The sequence below is a fragment of the Octodon degus genome, unplaced genomic scaffold (assembly GCF_000260255.1).
Source record: "Octodon degus isolate 3935 unplaced genomic scaffold, OctDeg1.0 scaffold00079, whole genome shotgun sequence".
NCBI classification, from domain to species: domain Eukaryota; kingdom Metazoa; phylum Chordata; class Mammalia; order Rodentia; family Octodontidae; genus Octodon; species Octodon degus.
In genome coordinates this window covers 5,624,979-5,646,377 of record NW_004524655.1, presented here as the reverse complement: position 1 = coordinate 5,646,377, position 21,399 = coordinate 5,624,979, and the positions used below count along the sequence as shown (strand labels likewise).

The window sequence follows — 21,399 nt, the reverse complement described above, 5'->3', positions numbered from 1 at the left end:
TTCTTTCTTTCTTTCTTTCTTTCTTTCTTTCTTTCTTTCTTTCTTTCTTTCTTTCTTTCTTTCTTTCTTTCTTTCTTTCTTTCTTCTTTCCCTCCCTCTGCCTCTCTCTCTCTCCTTCTGCTCTTTTCTTTCATCTTTCTCTAGCCCAAGGCCTTCTCAGTAACTGAAAGCACATTGCCACAGCAGAAGCTTCAGGGTCTCTGGGGAACGTGGTCAGAGCTGAGGTCAGCTCCCCAACTCTTGACTTGGCTCTGTGCTGGGTAGGAAGGTTTTGCAGGGCTTTAAGTCAGGTTGTGAAATATCGGGTTCTTATTGTACAAAAGGTCTCTCTGACCATTGCTGGAGGATAGTGATCAGAGGAACACAAGTTGGAGTCAGGGAGCTAAGCTAGGTTGTTTTCCTCATCCAGGCAGGAAGTGGAAATACATCAGTGAAATTATCCTGCCAAGCTGGGCACTGGCTTAGCAGTGAGAACTGTAGTAAAAATCACATGTGTAGGTATACTTTTATTAATAGCATAGTTTTTTGTTTTTGTTTTTGTTTTTTTTTGAACCAGGGATTGAACTCAGGCCCTTGTGCTTGCCAGGGAAGTACTTATTCTACTGAGCCATCTTCCTGGCCCCAATAGCATGGTTTTTAGAAGGTTTTTTTTTTTTTTTTTGACTGGCTTCAGTACAGGTCTGGTAAGGCTTGAGGATCTGGGGATTGAACCACAGCATCCTGATTGCTTTGTTTAAGCAGTCACTTGAACAACTGAGCTAATAGGCAGGCCCCCACATGATTTTTGTTACAGACTTTAGAGCTGTATATTAATCATATGAAAGCAAATGGTCTAATTCATCTGGAGAACGCTGCTGGTAGTGTGTGCAGTGTGCATGCATGTAGGTGTGTGTGTATGAGTGGGTGTGTGGGTGTGTGAGTGCATTCACACACGTGGCTTCAAACTTAGACTCTGACACTTTATTTATTTATTTTTTTGGCGGAACCGGGGATTGAACTCAGGCCCTTGCACTTGCCAGGGAAGTGCTTATTCCACTGAGCCATCTCTCCGGCCCCAGACTCTGAAACTTTTTTTTTAAAAAAAATGTATTTTAGTATTACAGGGTCTCACTATACAAATCAGACTTGTAGTGATCCTCCTATTTTCAGCCTCCCAAGCACTGGGATTACAGGCGTCCCTTCCCCCACTAAGCCTAATCTCAGTTGCCTTTTCAGTGTGCCCCGGGGGCTAGCATGGCAGGCCCAGGATCCAACCCTGGTCCCTGAGCCTGTTTAAGCAAGTGCTTTAGTTTGCTGAGCTATTTGGCCAGCCCTAAAACTCTTAAGGAGACCAGTGCTTTTTTTTTTTTTTTTTTTTGTATTTTCAAGGGCTCACAATTGGAAAATGTTGTGTATTTTTAAATGGACTTATAAAGTTAGTTCATAAATTTCAGGATGTACAATCTTAAAAGGCAGTATATTTTTGGAAACAGGATGCTGATGGAGTTTTTATCTTTTGCTCCATATTACATCTTGTGGTTGCATGTATTTTTAGTGCCGTTGGCCACAATTAAGGTGAAGCCCTCAGCTGAGCTAATTTTGATTATTCTCATTTTAGAATCGAGGATCCGTTCTTGCCTATCTCAAGAATGTCTGACTTCTGATCTGTGATTTGGCAGCATATTTTGCAGGCATGGGGGCCCTCTAAAGGAATAAACTCATGACTTGATGTTTATAAATGATCTTAATCATTAAGGTGGAGATTGGAGAGTACCCAACACATATACATGCTTGTAAGATGGAAGTACACATTGTATTTTTATATAAAGTATTCTGGTAATAGCTTTATTTAGGGACTTTTCAACTTATGTGGATTATTTATAGGCATATCATCAGAAAAACTACATTTTATCATTTTTACTTAAATTGTTGATGCTTCATATAAGGCAATTTTTAGGTCCTATGTAATCCATTTTAAGAAAACATGTTCTCTGCTGCAGATGTAGGGGCCAAACCTGCCCTTCCACCTGTGTCGTGTACCATTGCGTCTCCCAATACTCTTTGGCCTCTAATTACGAAGCAGATGTATATATCAGGAAGCAATGTTGATTTCAGAGTAAATTTTTCTAGAAAATAGAAGCTGGGGAAAAAAAGGAAAACCCAAGCTTGGCTTTATGCTGGAAGAGACAGCACTGCTGTGTGTGGGTGGGTGGCTGCATGCACCTGCTGCTCACAAGTGCCACTTCTCTCCATGGGGACAACTGCCTGGATATCCGAGATGTGGCCAAGAGGAGCAGGCAAGCAATGTGTGGGCAGGCTGCATGTTCTTTTCTTAGCATCCTCATTGTACTGCATCTCATTGGGCCCAGAGCATGAACTGGTCTGGGCTTCTAACATCTATCCTGTTTCCCATTTAATTACCCCCTGAGCCACCAAGCGATGACCGATAGAGTTGCTTTTGTGTGTGGGTTGAGCTGTTTCTGGGGGTGGCATGTGTCCTTGGGTCCCCAGGCTGTCCTGAGCTGAGGCTTCGCACTGAATGCAGCAAGTGATAGAACTCACCTTCTCTCACATGACCCCCTCTCCTTTTCGCTCTGACCTACCCTTCTGAACATCTGTAGCACTTTTCCTGCATCTGTCCAGCTAAGAGGTAGCAGATTTAAGATGTGAACTCACGACTGTTGATTGCAGATCCTGTTCTTTGAGTGCCCAGCTGTACTGCCCTGCACCTGGACACAAATCATTGTCATGTGCACAGAATCTGTAGGGTCAAGTCTTCTTCCATAGCCTCTGCGCTATGGGCATAATAATTTCCATCTTATTGCAGGGAGGTAATATGTAAAGTACAAGCACAGTACCTGGCATGTAGTAAGGGCTTGATAAATGGGCGCTACTACTCACGATAATGGCAGTGGCATTAATTCTCTCTCCTAGATTGTTACTTTCTTGAGGTTGGGAGTGTGGCTTCCTTTATAGCCTTTGCAGCAGGGTTTCTCCGTTTGACAGTACTGACGTTTTGGGATAGATAATTCTCTCTTTCTCTTTAATTTTGGTGGAGGTACATAGGGATTGCACCTGGGGCCTCACACATACGAGGCGGCTTTTCCATTGAGCTGCATCACTGGCCTTTTTAATTTTGAGGTAGGGGCTTGGTAAGTTGCTCAGGCTGGCCTTGAACTTGCAATCCTCCTACCTCAGCTTCCTCAGCAGCTGGGATGAGAGGTGAGTGCTGCTGCATCTGGCTTTCATTGGCTAATTCTTGTGGGAAGGGCTGTTCTAAGCAGTGTAGTTGGTTGTGCAGCAACTGTGGCTTATATTTGCTGCATGATAGTAGCATTCCCACTCCCAGGCACAAAGATCAAAAGTAGTTGCTAGACATTGCCAGGTGTCCCCAAGGTACAGAATTACTCCTGACTGAACACCCTGGCCAATAGGTACTGCTCCTGAGGATCATAGGGCTTTTATATTTTCCTGTTTACATATTAACACCTCCCTTCACACTAATAGAAGGTGGTAAAAAATTACTTATTGAAGTTTGAGAATTACAAGACCACAGGAAAATTCTTGGAAGCCTATAAGTAAGGTCTGTCCTATCCCAGTGTCAGTAGAACTTTGTAATTTAGATGGTTTTTTTCTTGTAGTTCAACACCATATTGCCCTAGCCTTAAGCTCTGACCAGTTATAGGAGTTTTTGCAAACTTTACTTAAGGCAACAATAGTATCACCCTTTAAATAATACCATATCTGATGAGGCTTGATTTGTTTTGAGATGGGGTCATGTCACACTATGTAGATCAGCCTGGTTTTGAACTCACTGTTTAGCCTAGGCTTGCTTTGAATTTGTGGCAATCCTTCTATCCTGCCTCACCCTCCCAAGTGTTGAGATTACAGATGTGCACCACTGTGCCTGGCCAAGGTGGTATATTTTAGACCAGCAAGTTGTTTCTTGAAGATCAGAGAGCTGTGTTTGGTGACTCTGTAGACAGCCTTGGATATGACCCCTTAAGCTGTGATTTACATTAATCAGTTTTAGAATATTGCATCAACAGTACTTTGCTGTTGCTTTGACAGTCACAGGATGGCTAATGAAAACTGTAGAAAAAAATGAATGTATATTGGGATTTGGATCTGTTTGCTTATGACATACATATGAGAACCTGTCATTGATACTTGAAGTTGAATTGTCTTACTATGGGTTTTAAAAGCCTAGACTCTAGGTCAAGAGCACTTTCTTCTCACTGTCACCATGGTTCTCAATTCTGACTGGCCATTACAGTCACTTGGGAACTTAATAAAACTAGTGCTTCCGGGGCCACACCCAGTCTTGGCTTTAGTCTGGGTGGACCCGGAATATCGGTGCTTATTAAAGCTCTCCAGGTAATGCTAATATGCAGCTGGGGTGCGGACTGGGGAAGTTACGAGAGCTGCATTGACCTCTTCCCCCCAATGCGTCAGCTCTATCGTCCAATCCCATCATTGTTTATGTGACTGTTGCTACAAGCTGGATTTAGTCACAGCATTCTTAACCACAGCTTTTTTTAGATGTGATTTTTATTTATTCTAGTGGGAAAAAAGATTTCTTTAGCATATTTATTCTGAAGAGCTCTTAATTGCTGTACTTAGAACTTCTAAACAGTGAACATTTGTCAACCTTCAAAATAGCAAAATGAGGGAGTTGGACCTTGGGTGACAAGGAGGCTGTAGCGAGTGCTGGCTGCACATCTCCTTGATTCTGGGCCCCATTAATGAGTGGCCTAGAAATACTTTTTTTCTTTTGCATAAGCAATCTGTTTTGTATCCACGGCCGCACACTTTAAGCATTAAGCACTGCGGGAGCCTGCCCTCTATGTGTCATTAAGTTTTGCAAGCCACTTCTCACCCCACCATCGTGAACCCCTGTAATTATTCTTCTAAAAGGGGGTCAGTTTTGTGCTCAGGTATGAAAAGCTGTGGCCCATGTTGTCTCTGAGTCACATGTCGTGCATGTGGCTTAATGGCATGTGGTGTCCCTTGGTTACCGAAGGACCTGGGATCAATCCCTTTAACCTTGGGTGCTTTGGGTTTCATTCTCTAGCTAACCCATCAAAGTATAATTGGGAATAAAGCAAACAGAGAAGGAAGCTCCAGGCCATGCTGAGCAATCCACTTTTATCTCATATGAAAACTATAAGAAAGTATGTGTGTGTGTGTGTGTGTGTGTGTGTGTGTGTGTATGTGTGTACGTGTGTACTTGTGTATAGAAAATAGACTGGTGAGAGGTGTTAAAATTTTTAGCCCAACATGAGAGTCTAAAGAAAGGCTTATTTATGAATTTCAATCCCTGTTGCCCATTTCTATGAATAATCACCATTTGTTTTAATGTGAATAATAGCACAGAGCACATTCAGCCCCCTGAGTTACCATTTCAAGCAACTGTTTTAGGCCTGTGAGGCATGTGCTATTTACAAAGTTGCATGGGTAATAAGAATAAAAATGACAACGATAATAGTAAAGGCTGGCATTTATCAAGGCCTTGCAGTATGCTGAGGACTTGATATGGACTCTTTGACTTAATTACCACAGGACTCTTTGAAGTAGTTTGAGAAATATCTCCATTTTACAAATAAGGAAACAAATTTAGTGAGGTTACATAGCTCTTCAATGATAGGGTCAGATTTTGGACCAAGCAGATTCTGATTTTGATTCTGGGTGTTGACTCATTTGGCTGCCCGATAGTGTGAGCATAGAGAGCTGTCCAACCAGCACTGGTACAGCCAACCAGCACTGCCACATTGGCCCTTGTCAATAGCTGGGAGCTATGGGGAGAGAGGTGTTTTACGTTGCTGCAGGGAACCGACTTCTTTTAGGTGGGGAAGTAGTTTGAGCAGCAAAAACAGAACTTCTATTGATGGTAAGACCTGAATACACATTGATAACTAGTTCCTGCAGTCCTGTTACCAAGGCAACAAAGATGGGATTATGGGTTAGCAGTGGGCTCCATCATATCCCTCCATGCATAGGAAACTTTGCTGGCTGTGACCCTGGCCCTGCTTTTTTACTGATCCCTGTGTTTGTACCCAGAATGCCACCTGCTGAGGAGACTTCCCTGAAGGGGAACTCTAAGCTCTACCCATAGTTAATTGCTTCTAGTGATGAGGTACCATGTGTAAATTTCATAGATATGTGAGTATGTCCTTTCTGTGGGGAGAGCATCCTGCTAGTTCACTCATTAGATGACCTGTGATATACTTTTATGTTTCTTTCCTGAGAATTATATCAGGTATATAAAACCTGTCTCTTTCCCCCCACTTCCTATTGAGACCAACAGAAATCATTATCAACTGGCAGGTTACCATTGACCTTGGTAAGCTTCGTTTCTTCATCTATTAAATATGGATCATAAATTCTATCTGTTTCATGAAGTTATTGTAGGGAGTAGAGTTAAAACACATCCATTCAAACAGAACCAGGCTTGTGGCTGGAGCTTATTAAGTGTATGAATTCTGTGGTTGCCATAACAAATCCTTACTAACTTGATAGCAAAAAACAGCACAAGTTTATGTCTTGCAGTTTGGGGAATGGGAAGTCAGAGGTGGGTTTTGTAGGGCTGAGACCAGTGCAGACAAGACTGAATTCTCCCTAGAGGATCAAAAGGTATCTGGTCTCCGTGCCAACTTCTACAGGGTGCCTTTTTTCCTTGTCTTGTGCGTTCTTTTCCTTGTTCTAAGCCAGTGGGGTAGCATCTTCAGATCTCTGAGTCTGTCCCCTGCTTCCATTGTCACATCTCCCCTCTTCTGTTTCCATCTTATAAGTATCTTTGTGATTGTATTGGACCTCCCAAATGATCCATGGTAACCCTCTCTCTCAAGATGCTTGACTTCATCACAACTTTAAAGTCTCTTGTCATGATAGTAACATACTCAAAATTTCTGGGGATTGGGACACAGGGAGTGGGGACATTATTTAACCCACTAGCATGAGCTATTTTTATAAAGTGAAATAACCAAGTTGGCTAGTGTGGGGAGGGAATAAGCAATATTTTAATCAGTATAGTAACTGACAACATTTGTTGTGCAATTGTATTTCTGTCCTGCATCAGGTCCTTTGCATCTGTCTCTTCCTCTCCTTGCTACTTGTTTTCTTCTAGAGCTTTGTGTGGCTAGCATGTTCTTATCCATTACGACTCAGGCCAAGTATCACTTCCTCTGAGAAACCCTCCCCAATCCCTTTTGCTTAAAACAAATCTTCAGCCCCATTTTCTCCATCGTATCATGGCATCCTGTCTCCATCTTTCATTGGTATTATCCTGATCCAAAATCTTTTTGTTTTTGAGTCTGCCTAATGCATGTTGCTATTCTGTATAGAATGTCAGTTTCAGGTAGGCAGAGACCTTTCATGTCTTGTTCATTACTAAACATCAGTGCCTGGAAAGGTTACTGGAACAGAATGGGTGCATGTACCTGTTGAGTGTGACACCATTAAGCAAACAGTGTCATGTCAGGTGTGGTGCTGAGCATTTCATATTCACAATTTCTGGAGTTTTGGGTTTTTTTCTCCCCTGGTACCAGGGATTGAGCCTAGGCCCATTACACGGAGCTACATCTCTAGCCCTTTGTAAATAGTTATTTTGAGACAGGGTCTTACTAAGTTGCCAAGGTGCCTAAGGTAGGCTCAAGACTTGTGATTGTCCTGCCTCACCTTCCAGAGTGCTGGGCTTATGGCATGTACTGCAATGCCCAGTGGGAAGTTCTTTTATGATCCTTAATCATCACCTCACAGATATGCACTCTGTGGCTCAGAGAGCCATATAAGTTTACACCAGGTCTGCCCACTTACACAGTCCTTTCTTCCTTCTACTTCCCAGTCTTACTGCTTTAATGCCATCTGAAGCAGTTTAAGTCATCCTTGCTAGTGGTCACAGAATACTGGCAGGTCTGCCTGCTTCTTGGACTCACCTGCTGATCACCTTGACCTTGTTTGCTTTCCTAACCAGGTCTGTTGTATTGAGTCTGGACTCCCCTGCCAAGACTAGCTCCATGGAAAAGAAACTTCTCATCAAAAGCAAAGAGCTGCAAGACTCTCAGGACAAGTGTCACAAGGTATTTATCTCTGCAGCTGGCCTCCCTCCTTGCTCCAGGATCCTCCCGTCAATATATGCCAAGGGATCCGCCCTGGGCCACTGCTGGCGCTGAGCCTCCTGATCCATAGAGAGTGAGGTGCTCCTCGCCTCGCTGAAGTCGCGCCTCGGCAGCTCAGAGGGAGATGAATTCGGGCCTTGACTTTGCTGTAAATCCTTTAAGTCTTAACCAGAGGAGGCCCTGGATTTAAAACGGCCCGTTTCTCAGAATGACCCAGCCCGATGTCTGCTTCTTCCGGCAGGTGGCGTGGGTCCTCACCTGTGGCTGAGATGCATCCTATCTGCCTTGAGTGATTCGAAGTCTCTCTTCCTAGTCTTTTAAAACTGCTGCTTATGTCACTGCGGCCACTGTATTGATTATGCTCAACGTCTGTTAACACTCACTGTTCCTGCCCAGAGGCAACTCCCTGGAAACTAATAAAAGCCACTGCTTGCCTGGGACCTCTCAGAGTGCAGACAAATAAATATCTCCTTGCCCTGTCCTGGATTTGTCCTCTAGATCTTTGCAAGGAGATGGGGGGAAGCAAGATGGATTTGGGATAAAATTAAAGTGACGTCTGCAGAAAACAAAACACAAAACAAAACCAAAAAAAAAGCAAACAGGTGAAAAATGATGATTTTGGCTTCCTTGCTAACTGGGTTAGAGAAGTGATCGAGTGAGAAGCGGGACTTGGATGAGAGGAGTGACTTAGCATTTGGTGACTGTCCTTACGAAGAACTGTGCGCTCCTGGGCGAAGAAACAATGGTATCTCCATCCCAACCTTTGGCAATAGCAGTAGCCCAGACCATCAGGTGGTCCTGGGGCTGCTTGAGATTTGATTGCTCCTAAGGAACATCCAAGGGCTTTTCTAACCTGTCGATGTGTTTATTTCAGATGGAGCAGGAAATGACCCGGTTACATCGGAGAGTGTCAGAGGTGGAGGCTGTGCTTAGTCAGAAGGAGGTGGAGCTGAAGGCCTCTGAGACTCAGAGATCCCTCCTGGAGCAGGACCTTGCTACCTACATCACAGAATGCAGTGTGAGCCTTCCCCAAAGCCCCCTTCCCTCGGAGGCGGCACTTCCTGTTGTGTGTGTCTCATCCTGTTTCATGATGGCTCCATGAGGCACATCACAGCCAATGGCAGAGAGTAGAGACAGGGAGAGCACAGAAGCAAGATCTGTGATCTGCAAAACAGTGTGAGCCAGGTGTGAGGCCCCCAAGGAATGAGGATGGATTTGTTTCCAAAATGACGTCCAGATAGGCTGCTGGTACGTTAGAGCCTGGAGATGGGAGTCAGCTGTCACTGCAGCGAGAGGCAAAGGTTTTGACCACTCCCATCCCAGCCTTTCTGGTCTCCACTGTGTCCACCATGATCAGCCTTGGACACCAAACTTCCAAATGTGTACAGGAAAATGTATTTCAGTCCTGCCTCAAATCAACTTTCCATTCACTAGAAGCAATGTAGTGACAAGAAATTCAGCCTTTGAAACTCGGACCCTCTGTCATTATTTACCATATAATTTTTGTTTTTTCTTTCCTTCACAAGAGTAGACTGTCTTCTCCATTGTCTTGTTAAATTTTTCATTCAGGTGTTTTTTTTAATGTGCCCAATTAAACAATCTCAAGAAGTTGAATCACACATTTTTAAAGTTTTTTTTTTTTTTCCTCACAAGGGAGAGGAAATCTATAGAACGTGGCTGATTAAGAATAACTGCTATGTTTCCATTCCAGACTTGGCTGCCTTTCAGTGGTGGGTGAAGTTGTTCAGCTGTGTATTTCAGATATTTATTTCAGTGCCATTGAAGCATTGAAGGAACTTTATGGATGATAGGTGTCCAGGACAAATTAGCCAGGAAGTGGAAATAGTTCAGCTGGGTAGAAGATGATGTCATGTCTACTTTGCAAGAATAATCTGTATTTGAGAGTCTTTAAATAATTGGTTATTGTACAGAAGACTAGATGTCCATCTAAAGGGTGGATGTAACAACTAAGGGATCTTGTTGGTTTTTAGTACTGAACAAAGTCTGTACCTGTGAGGACAGGTAGGTGGTGAGTTTCAGTCTGGACCCATAAGGCCATAAGCTTGAGATGATGTTTCTTGACCCAGGGGGTTTCACAGGATGAAAACTGGAATCAGCAGCCAACCGGAAGTTGTGGACTTTGGTTCGTCACCTGAAACCATCCTGGTGTCTTCGAAGCAGCTTGGAGCTCTTTTAACAAATCTTTTCAGCCGAAACAGCCTCCATGGGGCATCCCTATTAAAATTTTTGCTTTCCGCAGAGCTTAAAGCGAAGTTTGGAGCAAGCACGGATGGAGGTGTCCCAGGAGGATGACAAAGCACTGCAGCTTCTCCATGACATTAGAGAACAGAGCCGGAAGCTCCAAGAAATCAAAGAGCAGGTATGAGTGCTTACCCGGAGCTGTACGGCCACATGGCCAGCTCAGACCTCAGATCTCAGAAGTATTTGAGAGGCAGGAAGGGGTGGGGGAGAAAGGCTGGCAGCAGAGGGAAAACAAGAAAGGTAGGTCAGTTAGAAACTTTAGGTTTCCCATGGTTTATATAAATCGTGTAGCACTTGCTTGTTTCAGCTCCTTTTGAAGTCTGCATTTCAATAATAATAAAGATGTATTAGAGCCATGGTAAGCAAACTTAGGCTGGTGGAACAAATCTGACCCACCACCTATGCTTTGTGGCTCACAGTGGGGAATGGGTTTTCCATTTTTAAATGATAGGAAGAAAATCAAAAGAAAAATACTATATATATATATATATATATATATATATATATATATATATGACATCATAAATACATAAATATACATCATATATAAATATATATATATGTAGTAGAAGGGAGTTTAATGCAATTAAGTGATTTTTCGAAGCTTCCGTTTTCTAGAAAAATATTTTGTGACATGTGAAAATGTTATGGAATTCAGACTTCAGTGCCTATAGGTGAAGTTTGGTTGGAATACAGCCGTGATTGTTCATTAACCTGTTGGTCACAGCTGTTTATGTGCTACTGATGTGGAGGTAAACAGTTGTCCCAGAGCCTGTGTGGTCTGTGAAGTTGAGAACTCCTTATTTTCTGGCTTTTTGCTGAAAAAGTTGGCCAATCCCTGCTTACAGTGGTTCCAAAGAAAGTAAACTTTTATTTCTGCAGCTTTTCAGGTGTAATTTAAGCTTTTGAGAGAAGTCAAAGTAAGTCATAGTTTTACTTATGTAAGTTAATATCCTAGAAGAAAAGTTCGAGCTGGCGAAGCCAGAATTGACACGGCACATCTGGGTGCAGAAAACCTTCCCCTGTGTGTTCAGAAAAGAGAATCGAGGCCTTTAAAAAGCTCACCCATTCTTGTCGCTCTTTCTAAAAAGGGTTGCTTTCTAGATGGCTCACTTTTATTGCCTCATTGTTTCCTTTTTAGCACAGATTTTTCTGTCTTTTGAAGAAACTGTAAATAGAAACTTTAATGAAGAGATGGCAGTGAGTAATTGGAGAGCTGAATTATCAGCTGCCAGGCAACTCTCATTCACTTCAGAAAATCTAACGGAAACACTGAGGAAAAAAGGAGCATTTTTGTCTTGGGGAGCACAAACTTAGCCATCTGGGTGGCGTAAATGCAAGAAACTCCTGCAAATAACTCGATCTGTTAGTTACACTGTAGAGAATGAAAGATTTGTCTTTGGGGGTTTGTTGGAACACTGTATTTGTCACCTTAGTATTTTAAAATGATGGGTTAATTTCCTCTTGCTTGCTAAAAATGTTATAAATAAATGTGCATAAGAAACTTCACAAACACATTATCAAGTTTGAACAATACCTATCTTTGAGATTTTGAAGGGCATGCATATACTTTGAGAAAATCTGCTTTGACAGGTGACTCATTCCCTTTTTATCAACATAGTTTTTCATCCTTAAAGGTTCAGGCGGTAGGATTCTTTTTCTCCCCATTAGTTCAATGTATTTGGAAATTTACTCTTAGGGGACATCCTGGGGAAATGAAAGGTGTACTTGGCCACCAGAGGGAGCCGCTGGTGTCCATGAACTCCATAGAAATAGAATTATCAGGACATTTTGAAAAGGTGTATACTGGTGTGTGAGTTCAAAGAAATGTCTTTTATGATTCATACCCTAGTCGGCATGCATGTGGAGTTTTAGATTTAATGACTGTTAAAAGTTCCATGGTGGGGGGTACTTCTCAGCTTCTGATTTTATTTCTCATTGGAAAAAGGTTATATTAAAATGACTTGTATGTTTTGTGAGAGCAGACTGTTTGCAAACCAGGAGAAAGCTTTTAATGCTTACAGAAAACTTCCAGTATTTGATTTTCAGCATACTGATTCCTCCCAGATTTGGGATTAATTCTGTTTTTCCTTTCAAAAGCTAATTATCTGTACAACTGTTTAGTTAAAAAATATTTTGCTTCCACCTCACTATTCCTTATGGAGTATTTGCCTTTAGTTTACCATAAAAACACCTACAGGTCTCAGTTTGATTTATACATCATGGTAGCAATTGCTGATGCTTCCTTGCCCCTCCCCGTCTCAGGAAAGGAAACAGAAGTATAGGTAACACAGAAATCATTTGCAACAGGATTTCTTTATGTTAGGAGTGTGCCTACATGCTACCCACCTCCCTGGTTCTGGAACTTCATTCAGAAGACCTGCTGTGAATGGGCCATGAGAGTTGTTCCCCATACTGACCCGCTCAACTCATGCCCACAAGTCTTGCGATGTGAAAACATGACAGCCTTCGCAGCTGCTCTTAGACACAGACCTGATTATGTTCTTTCATGTTTCTCCTGAAGCAGGGATTTGTTTAGCCATTAGATTTATAGGATTTCCTTGAAGCCTCAGCTAATAACTGGAGATCAGCAAATGAGTTAGAATTCCTTTGGCTGCCCATGGCAGGCCCACTGTGCAAGAGTCCAAGAACTGACAGGGATGTTGCCTGATCCTTGTCTTCCTCTCCCTGAGGGCTGACAGCTCTGGAAAGAAAGATGTCAGGGACTGAGGGTATGATAGGGGTGGGGACATTCTGTCTGTGCTCTTGATGAGACACAAAAATTACCTTCCTTCCTTGCTGACATAAATTCCAGAATGAAAAGGGACCCTGAGGATGAAAGATGCCTAAGACCTTTTTCCAGCTCTTTGCTACTTTTGCAGATTGGAGTTCATGCTTCTGGGCAAGGTGACTTTTCCTTTGGACATGGCAGACTCAGGGATAAGAGACCATTGTACTCCTCGGGAGGCATAAAATGTTTTAACTTTTAATTCAAAGGTAAAAGTCAAGGTTTTAGGTTAAAGATACTGTTTTTATAGGTAATACAACACTTTGGTGTCTATGTGAAGGCAATTATAAAATATAATTTTATATAAATACATATATGTGCAATGTAATATACTATACATATGTAATTATTATTTTTAATGGAGAAAGAGGTCAACAAAGGCCCATTGCTCAGAGCTGAGACAGTCATAATACATTCCTGGCTGTGGAGGATCTAGAACAGTGATAGCGAACTATTTAGAAGTGTGTGACCAAACTGCAACCACAAACCTTACCTACCACAAAATGGTAACACTACAATTAAACCTGAATACTGAGGTTTTAGTTACAAATGAAAAACCCCTAATTAACATCTTTTGTCTTATAAATAATATGCATGCCATAGGTTCACTACCATTGAACTCTAGAAAAACTCCAAGGAAAGGATGTACCATTTCTCTTATGGCTCCTGTTCTACTATGAGGGATTAGATCATCGTGAGCAGTTATTAAACCCTTTGGGTACCTCATCTAGTATCACCCGCTTAATATGCATCACACAGGAAACCTGTATGCCCATGTTCTCGAGAGCTGACTATCAGTAACTGTGGTTTTGGATGGGAGGGAATGGAATGAGACCCAAACTCCACTTGGGCTCATATTTTACCTGCCCCTTTACTGATGCCTTAAGGAGAGGTGTCCTTACATGAAGATCATCCAGTTTTTAATAAGAATATCACTACCCATTTAGTGTATACTGGAAGATTGCTTGTTAAAATGGGGTAAAAGGGGTATGTGATAACCTGTAATTAAAAAACGGAAATTGCAATTTGTTGGTTAAAAGAATCCTTGCTATCTGAGTGTAGTGGTGCATGCCTGTGACCTAAGCTCTCACTGTGAGTTTGAGGCCAGCCTGGGCTGCATAGTGAGTTAAAGGCCAGCCTGAACTACATGGTGTGACCCTGTCTCAAAAAACTAAAACAAACAAACAAAATCCTTGCTAAATTGTTACCTTACGAATTATTTTCTTGGAATCATTCTTAGAGGTATTACTGTTCTTTACAAGTGTCAGATATAATCTTGATTTAATTCCCTGTTCTTTTTATTTTATGTTTCTTCTTTTCATTCCAGTCATCTTAGATTAGATACTCATTCATAACTCTTATACATAACACTGATTTTGCAAATGAAGAATATTTCTATTTTTGGTTTACAAGTTTCAAAACCATTGCCATTTCTTCTGGTAAATCCTTTCATGAAAAAAAGTCTCAATTCAAATGTTCTTTTTTGATTTTAGAAATTCATTTATGAAAAGATTAGGTTGTTTAGGCCCCCCTTAAGTGGGTTGTTACAGGGGAACAGAATAATTATTTCCTGTGAATCGATTATTGCGAGTTATTCCCTCCAGAGCCAGTGTTTTGTGAGGCTTCCAAATTTCAGGGTGACTTGTATTGCGGGAGCAGTGTTAAGTTCATCCTTCAGTTTTGGGCCCAGAAAAATTAATGGTGAGAAACTGACAATGATAAGTTTCACTTTGCTGGATGTTTTCCATAGATTTCCAATTATACTCTGGAGCCATTTGAAAGGTTAATTTTAAGACTACTACCATATCTAATTGTATTAGGAGCACATGACTTCTAAAGGACAAAGCCATAGAAATGATTATCCTTGGGAGAGAACTACACATGAGCAGTTTATCTGCATAGTACACATGAGCAGTTTATCTGCATTTAAAGAACAGTGCTGCCACCTTTTCTGCTAAGTTATACCTTAAAATGCTGTGCATATTATGTGGTGATGTTTGCTGAGGATCTTATTGTCTGTACATGTTGCTGATAGATTTACTAAAGTTGCATGTTCTATATTGAAGTGGTTTAAAGATTTCATGTTTGGTCTTCTCTCCTTCTCTCCCAACACTTCCCCACTTTCCCCAGTTGAAGTCCTCTCTCTCTGGGTCTGTTTCCACTACTTTCTCTCAGTGTCTGTCCTTTGCCACTCTGTCTTCAGCACACATCTTCCTCTTTGGTTGCTATCTTTCCATCTTCACTGTCTGCCATTTCTTTTCAGAGACCCTGAGTTCACCTGTGTTCCATTGCCTGCTCTTTAGGAATACCAGGCTCAAGTGGAGGAAATGAGGTTGATGATGAATCAACTGGAAGAGGACCTTGTCTCAGCCAGAAGACGGAGTGATCTCTATGAATCTGAGCTGAGAGAATCTCGGCTTGCTGCTGAAGAATTCAAGCGGAAAGCAACAGAATGTCAGCATAAGCTGATAAAGGTAGTCAGGAGAGTTATTTTTGGGTGCAGTGATGGAGGATCATAGCAGTGTACAAGACAGTAGTACCTTAGTGGGTACAGGTTTGAGATGTAATGGGAAACATCTTGGGAAATTGTTAGGTCTTTATTTTTAGCAGATGACATCATTACTATTGGTTTGGTTACAGTGGCCAGGAGAGTATTCAGATAATGTTGTCTACAGGACTTTTAGGCTGTTGAGATTTCCCACTATGGTGTATCTTTTTAATTGCAGGCTAAAGATCAAGGGAAACCTGAAGTAGGAGAATATTCCAAACTTGAGAAGGTATATATTCCATGATTGCTCTTGCTATTCTGAGTGGATTTTTTTAATGTTACTGTCAGTGGCCAGTCATTGATTAAAAATACTTTTGCAATCAATGATTTGAAAATTCTCTTCTAGCTTTATTTTTTTTGGTGCTACGAATTGAATCCAAGACTTTGTGTGTGTTAGATACAGGGTGATCTACTGAGCTCCTCTACTCCAGCCCCTCCAGGTTTGATGGTCCACCTCTGGGTCATCTATCATGTTTAGTCTAAACTATGGTTCTAAAAGAGAGTAAGACTTCATTTTTAGTCCTATCTTCTCATCGTAAGACCATAAACTCAGACACTTAGTAAAACGTGAAAATTGTTTTAAGGCACTGCACAATTTTGATTTTGTTTTTACCATTTATATATTTCTAGTTCTAGAGAAATAGTTCATAGGGAGGTAGACTTCCAAAGACCTGATAGGCCCCATTCTTGCTTGCCATGAGTAGGTTCTGGAAAACAAACCTAAAAGGCCCCATGGATACATCCAGGCAGTAAGACAGTGCTAAATTTTGCAAGATATGAATGTTAATTTGCTTTCTGCTTTATTTCTTGGGATTTTAATTCTAGATCAATGCTGAACAGCAGCTCAAAATCCAAGAGCTCCAAGAGAAGCTGGAAAAGGTAAGCCTAGGGTGATTTTTTCAGGAGCTTACCCCCATTGCCACATATTTTTCTTTGCCTTATCCTGGAGCCATGAAGAAGAAAGAAACAGAATTAGTCACCTAGGAAACTGAAGGGGAAGTGAGCTATTGCTTGAAAATATCAGTGTTCTGAATATACTTATTCCTTTTGAGATGTGTTAATAGTCTATATTTTTAAAAGCCAAGCTGTATGAGTGTAAATTATACTACAACAGAACCAAGCAGGGACTTCTCATGCCTTAGTAATCAAGGGGCTAGGCTCCCCATTCCGCACTGATGTGTTCTCCACCCAGGCTGCTTCCCTCAGAAACATTGCTGCCCAAGGATGGAATGGGATTGGAGGATCCTTGGAGTCATCATGAGTGGGTGGGTTGGTAGATAGCATCTTGTAAGGTTTGTGCTAATGTCTCTTCTTCTGTTTTTATGTTTTGTGAATTATTTCCCTCCTAGGTTTATTAAGGTATAATTGATCAATGAAAACTATACATATTTTTGGTATCCTGATGTTTTGATATATGTATACAGTTGTGAAATGATTAAGGTAGCTAAAATAGCTGTCATTCACATACTTAGGTAAGGTGAGGACATTTATGATCTAGTCTCAGGAGTTTTCAGACTGTCCCTTTATTTGAGCACTAGAAATGTTTAAAGAAAGGAGCAGAGTGAATGTGATACTAGGGTGTGGCATTCACATCAGGATGTTCATGCATGTATTTGCTGGCTTGGTTTAATACAGCTGTTACTTTTCATTGTGATAAAAACATAACATTAAATTACTACTTTAACTTATTTCTAAGCATATAATTTAAGAGTACATTTGTATGCTCGGGCACTAGATCTCTGGAAATTTTTCTGGAAATTTTAACATTGAAAGTCTGTATACATCAGATATCAATTACCCTTTTAGTTGATCTTAATATTAACTCCAAACTAAAGTTTAAAAAATGAAATTTCTGCCACATTTCAATACGTCAGCGTCCACATGTGCCTGTTGCTTCCCATGTGGAACAGTACAGGTCAGAGTTGGAATTTTCTTGCAGTTTATACTTAAAAATTTTTGATTTAGAGCAAATATATATGAAATTGTTGGTTTCCTAAGCTCAGGTCTCTGCTCTAATATTGTAAGAGCTGTATTATAACTCAAACTCAAAAAGCATTAAATATATAATTAACCTTGAGGTTTAGCTTTTTTTGTTATAACTAGATTTGTATATTATCATGAACAAGGGCTGTTGTACTCTTTGGAAAGTATTATTTGAAGAAAAAAAAAGTTTACAGCTTTACCTTGCTTTCTTCTTATAAAAGTGTTCCAAAATCCCTCTGGGAAGATTAGCAAATGAGAAAATTAAAATAAGAAAACTATGGCCGGCAGTAAGTACTTTAATTTCTAGGTAAAGCAATGCATCTGGAGCTTTTTGTTCGCATTCTCCATGTTGCATCAAGTTGGAGATGCAAATGATTGTCAGATACACTATTACGTATCCTAAAAAGAAAAATAATGTACATCAATTTTAATTATAGGATATATTCCAGATTCAACAGTGTTATAAAGAAGTATACCTTAGTGAAGTGCAGAATGAAACAGATGCTTATATGTTTTTTAAAAATGGAGGTAATATATACTGAGTGTTACCTGCTGTTTCTGTTTAGGGGATCGTCACTACCTTTTTTACATGAATAAACTTGGACATCTATGTCCTATATGCTTTTTCCTTCGTAGGCGGTGAAAGCCAGCACAGAGGCCACCGAGCTGCTGCAGAATATCCGTCAGGCAAAGGAGCGAGCCGAGCGAGAGCTGGAGAAGCTGCAGAACCGAGAAGATTCTTCAGAAGGCATAAGAAAGAAGCTGGTTGAAGCTGAGGTGAGCAGGGAGTCTCCAGGAGCCTGCCAACTGAGCCCTCACCCTAAGTGGTCATGCGACTGATCTTGGCTGTGCCAAGGGAAAAACTGCAGAACCATCACTTGGTTTTTTTTTTTTTTTTTTTTTTTTTTTACCATAGTGCTTCCTTTTAGAAGATCCCTTTGAAACTTGACAGGCTTGGATACCTTTTCTCCCAAGAGGAAAGGAAGATCTGTTTTTGCAGCTTCAAGTTGAAAGATGTCTCAACAAAAGCTTTCCCATTTGCTTGTTTTCCTCTGACCTTCTCACTAATCTGGGAGAATTTGTATTTTTATAGGCTCATTTTAATTCTATCTCTGACTTTTCTTTCTCTTCCTTCTATGTGCCTTACTGTTTGCCCAACAATGTTCATAACGTGTTAATTCTCAAGGTTTCACTTATGACCCATGTGTTGACAACTCTCAGATCTCTATTTTTGGACCTTTTCTCTTTCTCATATTCTTTGTTGTTGTTGTTGTTGTTATTGTTGAAATCATTTATATAATTACACTGAAAATATATGAGTGCCTTTTCATTATGAAAATTGAAACAGTGTAGATGAACATAGAGTAAAAAGTAACCCTTCCTCTTTGCTTGTCTCTGCCTGCCCTAACCCTTGGTGTTTGTCCCCTGGAATGCTTGTGCCATAGTTGACATCACTTCCCTACTGCTGGGCCTTTGCATTTCCCTGGTACAGTCTGGGTGTGCTCCCAGCACAGGGCTCTGTGGGGCTGTTCTCACTGTGTTCCTGGCTGTCTTCCCTGCTGCTCCCCGGAAATCCCACATGGTGCGTCAATAGTGCCTCGCGTTTAGAGTGAACACAATGACCACCCTCACCAGCTAATTCCCTTTCTCACTTTTCTCAGACAGGTCAGGGCCACCAGTGTTCTCTTGGTCACCCCAGCTTTGAGACCTTTGTGTCATTTGTTTATCGTGAGACCCTGCCATTTCTGTGAGGCATTCAGGCCTATAAATACAGATACCCTATTTCTCTCCTTCATTCCTGTTTGTTGCCCTTTCCTCTTAGCTAAACAAGCATAGTGATTTCCTGTCCTTGTGCTTATAGTCTCTATCTTCCTCCCAGCTGACTCATACGGTGTCAGATTCACAGACCCCGAGCACCCTTATTCCAACCCCTTTAGGGATTCCATATATCTTAGTTGCACCCTTGATTCTGGCACATAAAAATCTGGCAGGTAAAACTTAGCCATTTGAATTTTAACCCTCAAATGTTGTCCTTTCACTGTTTCACCTGCTCTTTCCTGTCCTATGCTTACCCCCTCCTGGGGCCTGAATTGGCCCTTGAAGACCTTCATGTTTCTCCCCCTTGTGTGTCATTCCTCTGTTCTCTCATCCTATCTTCCCTACTACTACCCATCTTCCCCATCCCTCTACAAAGCTCATATCTCTGTCATCATACCACTCGACTGTGTGGTTCCGAGTCCTCCTTCCTGCCTGCTACCTCCCACAGTATCTTGTGGTTCTTTTCCCTCTTCACCTGTTGTGCTTATTTATGTTTGTCTTACCTTTTCCAAGGGTGGGAAGTATTTCATCTTCCTCTCAGTATTTTCTGTGATGCCTAGTGTGGTACTTTGCAGATAGTAGGTGCTTGGTAAATATTTGAATGAATGAATGCACTCTTGTAATCTATTCAGCTGAGCACCTGGATTGCAGTCTTATTTTCCCTGCTGTTGCTTCAGGTGCCTGAGACTTTTTTCTCCTGATTCAAGTGTATGCTTCCTGAGGGCTCTTTCCCTCGGTGCAAGTGATATGCCCATAGTGGTTGCTCCATTAAAACTCTCTGATTGATTCATGATCTACAGGAACGCCGCCATTCTCTGGAGAACAAGGTAAAGAGACTAGAGACCATGGAGCGTAGAGAAAACAGACTGAAGGATGACATCCAGACAAAATCCCAACAGATCCAGCAGATGGCTGATAAAATTCTGGTGAGCAGGAACAAAAGTTGCACAGTTCACAGATAACAGATTAGAGGTTGCAAAGGGAAGGGGGTAAAAACAAGAACTAAATGCGATCGCAGGGGTGGTATCACTAAGTAGGTTAATTAAGAGAGGTGTTTTTAGTGTGTGACGTTCTGTAGAATAGTATAATTAAATATTGGACACTTTTGTACTGGTTCTAGACCTGCAATAAGATTTTTGTTCTGTTTGTTACTGGCTTTTTTCTTTCTTTCTTTTCTTTTTTTTTTTTTTTTTTTTTTGAGGTTAGGAGAATTTTTTTTTTTATTGAAAATAAGAACAAGAAGAATGGCATTTCCAGGAGGGGTATGATTTTTGATACATTTTTATAGGTACATTTACGTTCTTCTGGTAGTAGTGCTTTTTTGTATGGCTCTTTACTTTGCAATGTCAATTTTTAAAAAGCTGTGGGTTTAGACCTTTAAGATCAAACTCAGATTCTTGCATTTAGAGAAGAAAGAAATTAGTCATACAGAATTGTTTTTCTCAGAGTAGTATTTGTCATAGATCCGTGCTCACCCACTCACTCTCCCTGCTCCAGTTGGTTATTGTTGTTATTTCTTGAATTTTCTTAGATGTACTAGGGCCTTTTTTAGGTTTCTAATCATCCTAATTCTATCTCAGGTTCTAATGACCAAATGAACTTAATCAGAGAAGAAGCCTTGGGTTGTTGAAGTTGTAGGTGTGTTGGAGTTTGGCCCTTGCTAGGGAGGAAAGCAGTGTCTTTGAAGGACTCTCCTTGGGTCTCATTCCCAGAGCCAGAAATTTGATGTCGTGTTTGAGAGACTGAGTGATGACCTGTGTTTGTAACTCCCCTGTCCTGCTCCTAGGAGACTCTCGGGTAACTGGCTGTTCTTTTCTACCTAAAGAGACAAGGTGGTGAACAGGCATCTCTCTCTCTCTCTCTCTCTCTCTCTCTCTCTCTCTCTCTCTCTCTCTCTCTCTCTC

At 41.2% G+C, this 21,399-nt stretch overlaps 1 protein-coding gene across 1 annotated transcript in view; it reads left to right on the top strand.

Moving 5' to 3' along the window:
• The window catches only part of Cit (citron rho-interacting serine/threonine kinase), a 174,148-nt gene that overhangs the window by 75,532 nt on the left and 77,217 nt on the right, over window positions 1-21,399 (top strand). The window contains exons 11-18 of the mRNA XM_004636241.2: window positions 7,952-8,057; window positions 8,971-9,114; window positions 10,357-10,476; window positions 15,450-15,620; window positions 15,873-15,923; window positions 16,520-16,573; window positions 18,314-18,454; window positions 20,296-20,421. Coding sequence (XP_004636298.1) covers window positions 7,952-8,057; window positions 8,971-9,114; window positions 10,357-10,476; window positions 15,450-15,620; window positions 15,873-15,923; window positions 16,520-16,573; window positions 18,314-18,454; window positions 20,296-20,421 — 913 coding nt within the window. The remainder of the gene's footprint in view (window positions 1-7,951; window positions 8,058-8,970; window positions 9,115-10,356; window positions 10,477-15,449; window positions 15,621-15,872; window positions 15,924-16,519; window positions 16,574-18,313; window positions 18,455-20,295; window positions 20,422-21,399) is intronic.